General features: G+C 39.3%; 1 protein-coding gene across 3 annotated transcripts in view; it reads left to right on the plus strand.

Moving 5' to 3' along the window:
* SLC9A6 (solute carrier family 9 member A6) overlaps positions 1–12794 on the plus strand; it is a 55319-nt gene that overhangs the window by 24658 nt on the left and 17867 nt on the right. For all 3 annotated transcript variants that reach the window (XM_045538832.1, XM_045538830.1, XM_045538831.1), the window contains 3 exons: positions 3031–3144; positions 8513–8624; positions 9878–10031. In XM_045538832.1, coding sequence (XP_045394788.1) covers positions 3031–3144; positions 8513–8624; positions 9878–10031 — 380 coding nt within the window. The remainder of the gene's footprint in view (positions 1–3030; positions 3145–8512; positions 8625–9877; positions 10032–12794) is intronic.

The raw sequence follows: 12794 nt of genomic DNA on the forward strand, positions 1-12794 counted from the left end.
TTCCTTTGACTCGAGAAATAGATGGGATTGGCAAATTGAAGAGTGACAGCTTTTAGTAAAAGTAGAGATAGGTCAGCAGAATAGCCAGGGGCTATTATTGTGGCTACAGTAACCAGTCAATTAGCTTCCTTTTCTCTTAGTGTTTTCCTAATCTAATGGCTTTTAAGAGGAATGTTTTGGAAGCTCACTCTGTTTTGATGAAAACTACTGCTGTGTGATATAGATAAGAATAACTTCTGATCTGACTAGATCTGCTGAGAAAAGATTAAATTCCTTCAGTCTTTACTCAGGCACTGCAAAGCTGCTATGTTCCGGGAACGTCAGGGGTCAGGGGACTGTGTCAGTGGTTAGGCTTCATAGGGTACTGAATGATCAGTTGTGCAGGGTGCCTGAAGGGGATAAAAGAAATAGGCATAACATTTTGCAGTCTTATGAGGTATATGGGACAAATACATGAACAAAATGTAATGTCTAGTATAGAAACAGGTGCATACATGACTGTGGTTATAGTGAGAAATAGAAGCTTTAAGTTTTGCCAAATGATTAGAACACACTGAGATTAGCCTAGAAAGGACTGATGCTAAAGCAGGAGGAGCAACAGCACCTTTTCTTCTTTCTTCTGGAGTCATAGATTCAGTTTATAACCTATGTTTTCCCCTAGCCCCTCAAAAAGATTAAGCTTTCCCCCCCAAGCATATGCATTGAGGTTACAAATCCTTTTTACAAATTGATTCAGTGCAATAAATATAGAGGAGAAAATCAGTTGGGAAGTTCAGCATTTTTCCAGGTAGCAGGATGAGGAATAAAAAGCAAGAACACGGTTAAGAGCTTCCAGTCTTGTTGATGATGTGAAGCTTGTATACATAAAAAAATATGACTCATAGGAATCCTAGATTGTGTGCTTCAGATTATATGTCATAGAAGACATCAGAGAAGGGGAGAAATGGTTTGAGATTTGAGGAATTGGAACGCTATTATAGAGGAAATGGTGAGCCTAGAAGGATGGGGAATATTTGGAAAGGTCTAGGGGGAAACAGTACAGATAAAGGCAGGAATAAAAAGAAGGCAGTAAAATATAGAGCAGGGGTTGGCCAACTCCAGCCCTCAGGCCAAATCCAGCCCTTGCCAATCTGGAGTTAAGAATGGTTTTCTTTCTGTCCACTTTGAAATGGTTGGAAAAAGATCAAAAGAAGAATATTTCGTGACCCATGATGTTTATATGAAATTCTCATTTCTGTATCCGTCAATGAGGTTTTCTTGGTGCACAGCCACACCCATATCTTTTTAATGTATAGTCTGTGGCTGCTTTTATGCTACCCTGGAAGAGTTAAGTAGTTGTGACAGAGACCTTGTGCCCTGCAAAGCCTCAAATATTTACTCTCTGGCCTTTCACAGGAAAATTTTGCAGACCCCTGTGTTGTGATGTAAACCTAGGACTCTGGAGTCACTGTGTTGTTTTAAATTCTGGTTCCACTACTTGCTGACTGTGTGACCAGGATCAAGTTCCATAACTTCTCTGTGCTTCACTTTTGCCATCTTTAAAATGGAGATAATAGGCCAGGCATGGTGGCTCACGCCTGTAATCCTAGCACTCTGGGAGGCCGAGGCAGGTGGATCGTTCGAGGTCAGAAGTTCGAGACCAGCCTGAGCAAGAGTGAGACCCCCGTCTCTACTAACAATAGAAAGAAATTAGCTGAACAACTAAAAATATACATATAGAAATAATTAGCCAGGCATGGTGGTGCATGCCTGTAGTCCCAGCTACTTGGGAGCCTGAGGCAGAAGGATCACTTAAGCCCAGGAGTTTGAGGTTGCTGTGAGCTAGGCTGATGCCACAGCACTCTAGCCCGGGCAACAGAGTGAGACTCTGTCTCAAAAAAAAAAAAAAAAATGGAGATAATAATAATACCTACCTCACGGAGTTGTTGTGAGATTAAAATGAGATAATGCATGTAAAGTCCTTAGTATGGTTTTGGGCACATTATGAAAACTAGATAAAGTGTAGCTATTAGCATTAAACAAGAATAAGTAAGTAGTAATAATAGTATAATAAATCATTTAAAGAAAATTAAATATGTACTTATTTTAATTTTTATTCCCATTCTTTGGTAATAAGGCAACCCTGGTTTATTAAAAAGATGAGCAAGCTTGCCCAAAGCTACACAGCTAGCAAGTGGGGAAGGCAGGGTTCAAGCCTAGGTATTTTGATTCATGAGCCCATGTTCTTCACCTCTGTCCTGTTGTGGGGCAGAGGCATGTGGTAAAGAGCAGTGACAGATAACTGTGGTGGCCAGAGGGATGCCAGATTATGGAGGGCCTTAACTTCCTTCATTCAGCAAGACTCGCATACCTGCTGGGTTCGTAACACTTGCTAAGGTGTGATATGAACGGGGTGGGGGTGGGTGGGCAGTGAGGGCACAGAGTGCGAGACCATAAGGCAGAAGCCCTGTCTGTAGGAGGCTCACTCCCTAAAGAAGGAGTAAGACCTGTAGGAAAAGTGAAATCCCATGGCAAGCCAGTGATACAAGAGTTGTTACAAAGCACTCTACGTCAGGATAAAAGAAGTTGAACTGAATCTTTTAGCTTATAAAGTGGGAAGTATCCTGAAACGGACATTTTTAGAGAGATTCACTGATTGGGGATGGGTAGGTGGCAGAGATACCAGGGGTCCTTCTGCAGCATTATGGATAGAAGGTGACGAAAGCTAGGTTGGGGCAATGACAGGGACTCGAGGAATATTCCACAAGAAAAATTGACAAGGTTTGGAGGAGGAGGAGAAGAATGACTGAAGATGGGGGTTTGGAGAGGAGAAGCTGATTGGGAGATGTGAGAGGGCAACATTTCTGGCTTTTTCTGTAGGACTAGAAATGTCATCTCTACATTTGCTCCCCTCTGAATCATGTATTTTTGGGTGTATGCATGAACTTTACATATTTGAAGTGTCTGTTTCATTATCTGAGTAATACTCATGTTTTCAAATTATGTAACTTAATTTATTTACTGGACTAACCTTTTAAAATTTCGTTTCAGTTGTTTGAGCTTCTCAATTTCTTAGCAGAGAATTTCATCTTCTCCTACATGGGGCTGACACTATTCACCTTCCAGAACCATGTCTTTAACCCAACATTCGTAGTAGGAGCATTTGTATCCTTTAATATGTGTCCTATTTTGAAAACTATTTTTTACTGAGATTTTCACGTGTATTTTGGGCATGTGGTTGATAAGAATACATTTAAATATATAAAAATTTGCTCTGAGTAAAACAAATATGGATTCTAGCTTTTTTCTATTCTATTTATTTTATTCTATTCTGTTTCTGTTTTTGTTTATTGCACAAATAATATTGACAGAATGAAATGACAGACAAGTCTCCTAGTGTTCTGCCAACCCCAAAAGATAAAACTGTTTGTCCTCTATTAATAAAGGGAAGAAGGGAAGGGTAGATACTGGGAAACATTTAGCAGTCTATGCCACAGGGCAGTAGGGCACGGATGAGGAAAGGTTGAATGAGGCTGCTTTTCTCCCTCTCTCTCTCTCTCTCTCTCATTGAGTCATTAAAAACCAGTTGGAAGAAAGAAGCTGAGTATATGAGAGAAAGCAGGCAATAGTGTAAGCCTCATGAGAAGGCAGGAGGAGATGACATCCAAAGCATATGGAGAGGGAATTTGGCCTTCATTGGGAAGAGGGACAGCCTTACCATTGCTACAGGAGAGGTTAGGGTATGTAGAGATGAAGGTGCATTGGTAAGATGGAGCTCCTGTCTCATGCCTTCTATTTTTATCTATAAAGTAGGGAGTGAGATCATCTGAAAGTGAGATAGGGAGCTGGGCAGTGTATCAGTTATCTGTCATGTAGCAAATTACCCTAAAACTTAGCAGCTTAAAACAACAAATACTAATTGTCACATAGTTTGTGAGGGTCGAGACTCCTGGAGCAGTTTAGCTGGGTGGTTCTGGCTCCAGGATCTCTCGTGAGGTGACAGTTGTGCTCTTGATGGGACTGTATTCTCTCAAGACTTGACTAGAGCTGGAGGATCTACTCCAAGCTCACTCAAGTCATGTCACTGTTGGTAGGAGGCTTCCCTTCTTCTCTGCTTGGGCATGTCCATAGGGCAGCTCACCCCATGGCTTCCCCCAGAGTGAGTGAGCTGAGAGAGCCCCAAGATGAAAGCTGAAGTGCCTTTTATAACCTGATTTTCAAAGTGACATGCCAGCATCACTTCTGCAGTATTCTATTGGCCACAAAAACCAACTTGGTACAGTTTGGATGAGAACTACACAAAAGTGTGACTACTAAGAGGCAGGGATTGTTGGGGACCATCTTAGAAGCTGGATTACATAGGTCATAGGAATTTTGAAGAAGATGGAGAAGGTTTGTGAAATAGTTGTTATAGAGGATGAGAGGATGAATTGATAAAAGAAATGTAATAGGGGAGATTGAGGCAGGAGAATCGCTTGAGCCCAGGCATTCAAGGCTTGAGTGAGCTATGATTATGCCACTACACTCCAGCCTGGGCAGCAGAGCTGAGCAGTGCTAGGGACCCATTTGTTTTTGAGGAATAGGTATTAGCAGTAGAACCAGTCTACCATGTTGTATAACCTTTTCCAGGAGTACTTGGCTGTAAGCATAGAGAAAAGAGATAGTTGGCTGCATCCAGGTTTGGGGTTTTGTCAGGGGGGTGTGATGAATACAGAGAGGGACAAATGAATGTAGGTTATTGGAAAGAGTGTTAATTAATGTGAGGGTAAGAAGGGAAGTGAAGAAAGGAGAGGACTGATTGTTCGAGGAAAAAGTAGAGGGATCTTTGGACCAGAAGTCCCAGTGAGGTGGAAGAATTACCACACTGGGATGATAATTGAACACGAAACATGTAAGGAGTGATTGTGGTCACAGAGAGAAAAGGTTAACAACAGGTTTTCAAAAGAAGATTTTAAAAACCCCACCTCAGAATGGAGATTCTATCAAAGAGATTAGCAGAATTTTTTTAAAAATTAAAACTCTATGTAGGATCTCTGTTAGAAAGTGAGATATCACTGAAGTACCATTCTGCAGAGTCTTAGTCTGAGAATGAACTTAAGGTAAAAAAAGATAATGTCCTTTCAATAAGAGAAGATCTTAACTTAGTATTCTGCTAGTCTTGGAGAGATTTTTGAGCAGTCAAGTGGCTTGTTCCACTACACTTAATTGGGAAACAAGGCTAAATATTCTCTATGGGTTTCTGAGTCTGTTAGAAATTAAAAGTTCCTCAATAAAAAAAAAATCCTGCCATGAAAATTGACCATTAACAGAAGAGAGTTGTTCTCTTTCTGGCTGTATTAGTTAGGGTATATGTTTGGTTTCATATGACAAAGACTCTAATTAACCCAGGTTTAAACGAGATAGAAGTTTCTTTCTTTCTCATCTGAAAGTCTGAACTGGTGTGGCAGCTGTGCTCCACAAAGTCATCAGGCACCCAAACAGCCTTGTTGATAGCATCTTTAGGGAGTTTCCCATGTTCTTATGATCCAAGGTGGCTCACCCCGGAGTCTGCCAATGCCTTGAAGGGCACAACCCAGAATATGCACACATCCCTTCCACTTAGCATCACTGGTTACACCTACCTGCGAGAGAGTCTGGGAATTATATCCTTTATCTGAGCAGCTGTGTACCCAGATAAAAATTGGGGATGGGAGGGAGGAGTATCTACTACCAAAGAAGAAAGGAAGAGGCTGGGCATGGTGGCTCATGCCTGTAATCCTAGCTCTCTGGGAGGCCGAGGTGGGTAGATCGTTTAAGCTCAGGATTTCGAGACCAGCTTGAACAAGAGTGAGACCCCGTCTCTACTAAAAAATAGAAAGAAATTAGCTGGACAACTAAAAATATACATACATAAAAAAAATAGCCGGGCATGGTGGCACATCCTGTAGTCCCAGCTACTTGGGAGGCTGAGGCAGTAGGATGGCTTGAGCCCAGGAGTTTGAGGTTGCTGTGAGCTAGGCTGACGCCATGGCACTCCAGCCTGGGCAACAGAGTGAGACTCTGTCTCAAAAAAAAAAAGAAGAAAGGAAGAGTAGATATTGGAGAGAGCTTGCAGTCACTGCCACATTGGCTCACATGTTTGGTTGTTGTTAACGTTTTTTTTTTTTTTTAAGGGAATCACTATTTTTAATAAATGTTCGATTTTAGAATAGTTTTAGATTTACAGAAAAATTGTGAAGATAATATAGAAAATTCTCATGTACCCCACACTCAGTTGCCCCTATTAACATCTTATATTAGTGTGATACATTTGTCACAGTGAATGAACCAATATTGATACATTATTACGTTTTTTTTCCATATTCAATTGAGGTTTATTAAGCCAAGATTTTGAGGATGTACCAGGAAAACCACAGCCCATAAAGTATCTGTTATGGACTGGGCTCTCTGTAGAAGGGTTTGCTTATTAAAGTTTATATTTTATTCAGATTTCCATAGTTTTTCCCTAATATCCTTTTTCTGTTCCAAGGTCCCATCCAGGATACCACATTACATTTAATTGTCACGTTTCCTAGGTTCCACTTGACTGTGGCAGTTCCACACATGTTCCTTGTTTTTGTGACCCTTGACAGTTTCGAGTGGTACTGGCCAGCTATTTTTTAGAATGTCCTGCAATAGGAACTTGTCAACTTGTCTGCTGTTTTTCACATGACTAGACTGGGGTTATGTGTTCTATGGGAAGAAGACCACAGAGGTAAAGTGCCATTCTCATTATGTCATATCATGGGTACATACTTAATAATGTTGATGTTAGTTGTAAGCGCTTGGTTGAGATACTGTTTGTCAGTTTCTCCATTGCAAAGTTACTTATTTTTTCCTCCTTTCTATGTAGTACTACTTGGAAGGAAGTCACTATGCACAGACCCTGGGGAGTTGGAAATTAGGTTCTACCTCCTCAAGGACAGAGTATCTCCAAAATTATTTGAAATTCTCTACGCAGGAGATTTATCTATTCTCCCACATTTATTGTTTTATTAAGTCATTTATTTATATCAATATGGATTCATTGATATTTATTTTATATTTTGGGTTATAATACAACTTTTTTAATTTTGTTGCTCAAACTGTTCCAGCTGTGGCCATTAGGAGCTCTTTCAGTGGGTTCTTGTGTCTCTTTGACATACCCCATTATTGTGTTGTTTTATTTTTATTTTGGGGGGTACTTCCTTATTCTCTGGAACTACAAGTTTCAGGTTCATCTTGTATATTTTCTGCCTCAGCTAAGAATTGGCTATTTCTCTGAGGAACCCTGGTTCCTTTTATTAGAGAATAGTGTTAGAAACCAACATCTGGGCACTAGGTTTGCTCAGTGCTACTGGGGGTCCTTGCTTCTAGGCCCTCTCAGCTGACAGAGCAAGGAAATATGTATGTATATACTAACTCATGTATATTCATACATCTATTCATATATCCGTATGTAACCATCTGTGTCTCTGGTAAGCTAAACATGAGTTCATACTGATGTCTGCAACTCTAATTCAATGCCACGTGGATCATTCTGGCCTTCTCCCCTTGCTGATTTGTAGCCTCCTCCTTTGACAGTGAGAAACCTGGCTCCCACCACCTACCATCCATTTACTTGATTGTTCAGTTCCAGTATACACGTGTAACAGTATCAGAACTGTTAACCAGTACTCCCATAGGAAACAGCTTTATCTATGAGCATAGAATGCTTCTGTGCGGTTCCTTTTGCCTTTAGTCTTATAGACTCCTGAACTCGTTTCCAAAGTTCCTTAGGTCAGCACAATTCCCTCCACTTTGTTTTGTTTTTAATCTTATATTTTCTTTAATGTTCCTCTCAAGAAAAGGGGTGGAGACTATACTGTAACCCTTACATAATAATAAAAATTGTAATTACACAGCAGGAGTCACTGTAGACAGTAAACGGGAGAAAAAGATACTAAAATTGGTTTTTAGTTAAAACCAATCTGAATTCACATTAAACTTTTCCTGTGAAGCAGGTTGAAAGCATAGACTCCTGTGGCTAGCAGGAATTTCAGTCATATGTGATTGAGTTGCCCTTTTCTTTGTTCTGAGGCAGCAGAAGTTTAGACAGTATTGCTTTTCTTCCTACCAACACTGACAATGAAATGAATTATTCTATTCTATTAATAATCTTAAAAGTAGAGTAAAGAAGTTCTGCTTTTAAACATGTTTCTCTTCATCTAGTAAATTTCCTATATTAGACCTGTACTGTCCTATTTGGTAGCAACTAGCCACATGTGATTATTTAAATTTAAATTAAATAAAATGAAATAAAATTAAATTTTCAGTTCCTTGGTCATACTAGCCACACTTCAGGTGCTCACTGTGTTTGGACAGTGCAGATATAGAAAATTTCAATCATTGCAGAAAGTTCTATTAAACAGTGCTATGTTAGACAGTGAAATCAAGAGACTGTGTTAGAAACTAAGCTCCCAAAAATAGACTTTCACCATCTGGAATGTGTAGTCTAAATAATAAGAAATGGTCCTTAACCTATTGATAATTTTAGATTGCTATTTTCTTGGGAAGAGCTGCCAATATTTACCCATTATCCCTCTTACTTAACTTGGGTAGAAGAAGTAAGATTGGATCAAATTTTCAACATATGATGATGTTTGCTGGTAAGTCATAACTTTCCTCTTTTGCCCACCGCTAGCAACCATTCATACCGCATATACCAGCTTGATGTCACACTGAGATGTTATGCTGGTAGTATAAGACTCCTTTGAACATTGAAGTTGCATCCTCAAATAGAATATTTTTTCATAATGTCCCATTCCCTTCTATGGGAATTTCTTCATATTCTGCTTCCAAATCCTTGGTTCAGAAATGTCACACAAAATGGAGAAGGTAAAGATGAATACATTTTCACACAAAAACCTGTAAGTGAATGTTTATAGCAATTCCGTTCATAATTGCCCAAACTTGGAAACAACCCATTTGTCTGTCTTTCAGTGGATGAATGGCTAAACAAACTGTGGTGCATCCATGCCATGGAATACTGCTCTGCAGTAAAAAGAGCAAATGATTGATCCACACAGCAACATGGATGAATCTCAGAGGTGTTAATATTATGCTGAGTTAAAGAAGCCAGTCTTGAAAGGTTACATGCTGTATGATTCCATTTATATGACATTCTCAAAAAGACAAAATGATAGTGATGGAGAATGCGTCAGTGATTTCCAGGGGTTTAGTGAGGTGACAAAGAGGTTGGACTAAAAAGAAGTAACACAAAGGAATCTGGGAGGAAAGGATGATGAAATTGTTCTGCGTCTTGGCTGTGGTAGTGGTCACACGGTCATACACCTCTATGCATTTGTCAAAACTCACAGAGCTGTAGACTGAAAAGAGTGAATTTTACTGTATGTAAATTAAAAAATAAGGCTGGGCATGGTGGCTCACACCTGTAATCGCGCAGCACTTTGGGAGGCTGAGGTGGGAAGATCGTTTGAGGCCAGAAGTTCAAGACCAGCCTGGGCAACAGGTGAGACCCATCTCTATAAAAATAAGAAAAAAATTAGGCAGGCATGGTGGCACATGCCTGTAGTTCCAGGTACTCAGGAGGCTGAGGCAGGAGGATTGCTTGAGCCAAGGAGTTAGTGAGCTATGATCATGCCACTGCACTCCAGCCTGGGTGACAGAGTGAGACCCTGTTTCAAAAGAATGAATGAATGTTAAAGAATTGTTAAAAGTTCTATGTATATCAGTATGATATGCAAATTCTATTTCTGTTTGTATATGTAGGTCTGTTAATATTTATTGTATATTTGTTCACATGCTTCTAAGTTTTTAAAATGTGCTTTATTTCTCTGAATTTATGAAGCTTGCATTGGTGATAAGTTATTGAAGAAATACCTTTTCCGTTCCCTTGTAGGCCTTCGTGGTGCCATGGCATTTGCCTTGGCCATTCGAGATACTGCCACTTACGCACGGCAAATGATGTTCAGCACCACGCTTCTGATTGTGTTTTTTACTGTGTGGGTATTTGGTGGTGGCACCACTGCAATGCTGTCGTGCTTGCATATAAGGTAAGTAATACCTGGAGACCTCATGTTAATGTTATATTTTAATTCAGCTTATTTTTCTACTTATTTTCAGTTTATTTCTAAGCTTCAGTGAATCTCTAATGTTTTATTTTTTTCTTTTTAAAAAGCATACAATAGGTAGTATAGAAAAAAGGAAAACATGCAAAAGGAAAACAAAAACCATTATTAACACTTTGAGGAATATCTTTACAGACTTTTTGCTAGGCATTATATATATTTTTAACAAAGCGGGGCAACACTAATGGTACTCTTGAGGCCTGATTTTTAAATGTAATGTAGCATGAACTTTTACATTAGTAAACATATTAACATCATTATTTTAATGGCTGTATATCTCCTGATTTATTTAACCAAATCCCTATTGTTGGGCTTTTTTATTGTTTCGAGGATTTTGCTATTACCATTACCATTTGAGGATTTTGCTATTACTATTGCCATTAATAATGTGAACGTTCTTAAATGTATACTGTACTGTGCGGTTGTTTGACTATTTCCTTAGGATGCATTCCTAGAAGTGGAATTGTATGGTCAAAAGCATATGCATATGTTTAAGGCTTTTGGTTCTTATCACCAGGTCGGATCAAAAATTTTTCTTCCATCTGCAGCATATGAGACAATCTAGTTTACCCCAACCCTAATTAGCACTAGATATTATCATTTTTTCACATCTTTATGATCAGTACTGTTTCCAACATAACAATCCAAGGCCAAGATCGTGAGGTCTTAATCTTGAATGCATACTAGTTAATGCATTCAATTGGAAAGCTCCCTTGTATCTCAAGAGTCTGCATTTGTTTCCATGGATACAGCAGCCTATGTTGCTACAGCCTTTGTAGATTTTAGTTCTGTGTTTGGCTGAAACTTCATAGACATTAAGAGCTACCAGGCTGCCAGAATACATAGGGTTCATTAGAGAAAACAGTATTTTACACTTTATAGATTCTGTCCTCCTTTTTTTTCATTCTATTATGCCTTTCTTTTAATAGTCTAAAGACCAGCCAGCCGTAAATCAAACTTTAAATGTTGTTATTGTCTTAATTTCTCTTTACTATTCAAATCCCTTTCTTATCATTTCTGTGCTTTTATGGTGTATAGTCTAAAATTCACAAAAAGCAGTGCTTTTATAACCTTAATTATTACTTCAAGGAGGACCTGGCACTTATCGAGCACCTGCTATGTGCTGGGCATTGTGATAAGTGCATTTTACATATTTATCTAAACACAATAACTCCATTTTACAAGTGAAAAAATAGAGGCTTAGAAAGGTTCTAAATTTGTTCAAGGTCATCCACATAAGTAAATAGTGGGCAGAGGAGCCACTGGTCTTTCTTAATTTCTTCTATACCATGTTTCATCAAGAAATTGGATGGTAAATTTTGAAAAGAGTAAGATGCTTTCTTTTCTCAAGAGCTTGTAAATGAAGACTCTTCCTCATTTTACTAAGGAGAACAAAATTAAATGTAAGAACAAACCAAACAAAATACCCATGCTTACCATCTCCCTTCAAAAGGAAAAACAAAAACCCACAGCCTACTCATATAAAGTTTAATCTACATCACCAGCTTTGAAAGCTCTTTTTCTGGCCCCATCTTGCCTGTTCTGTAACATACTTTGGCACTTAATTATATACAGCATTGCCTTTATAGTCTTAGATTACTTCTTGTTGTTTTCTTGTTTTATTGGTTTTTTGGGGCCATCTTTGCAACAGAGGCTGTATTTTTCTTTTTTTTTTTTTTCTTTTTTTTCTTTTTTTTTTTTTGAGACAGAGTCTGGCTCTGTTGCCCCGGCTAGACTGCCGTGGCGTCAGCCTAGCTCACAGCAACCTCAAACTCCTGGGCTCAAGCAATCCTTCTGCCTCAGCCTCCCGAGTAGCTGGGACTACAGGCATTCACCACCATGCCCGGCTAATTTTTTCTATATGTATATTTTTAGTTGTTCAGCTAATTTCTTTCTATTGTTAGTAGAGACTGAGTCTCGCTCTTGCTCAGGCTGGTGTCAAACTCCTGACCTTGAGCGATCCTCCCACCTTAGCCTCCCAGAGTGCTAGGATTACAGGCGTGAGCTACTGCGCCTGGCCAAGAGGCTGTATTTTAAGTTTCTCTTTTTTCCCTCCAAATTTATCTAGTACAATTTTGAGGCTGCTTATAAATCCTGAAAGTTTAAGATTCATGCAGACTTAGACTTGGCTTTGAGTTCTTGCCCCTTCACTTACTAATTCTATGATCTTGGGCAAGTTCTTTAACCTTTTAAAGCCTCAGTTTCCTCATCTGTAACATGCGTGTCATAGTACCTACCTCCCAGGGTGGTTGTTGCAAGGATTCAGTGAGCTAATGTCTGTAAAGCTCTTAGAACAGCATTTCAAATGTGCTTTTTATTCATTCATTTGATACTTACTGAGCACCAGCCATGTGCCAGGCACTGTTTTAGGCTCCAACTCATTGGTTCTCAATTAGGGATAATTTTGTCCCCCAGGGGACATTTGGCAATGTCTGGAGACATTTTTGATTGTCACAACTAGAATTAGGGGCTGCTACTGGCATCTAATGGATAGAGACCAGGAATGCTGCTAAACATCTTACAGTGCACAGGACAGGCTCTCCTCCTCCCCCCACCTGCCAACAAAGAATTATCTGGGCCAAAATGTCAGTATTGCTAAGATTAAGAAACCCTGCTGTAGAGAAGGACAGTGATAATAATGAGATAGAAAAGGTCCCTGGTCTCATAATATCTATACTTTAGTGGGAG

This window comes from Lemur catta, chromosome X (genome assembly GCF_020740605.2).
Source record: "Lemur catta isolate mLemCat1 chromosome X, mLemCat1.pri, whole genome shotgun sequence".
NCBI classification, from domain to species: domain Eukaryota; kingdom Metazoa; phylum Chordata; class Mammalia; order Primates; family Lemuridae; genus Lemur; species Lemur catta.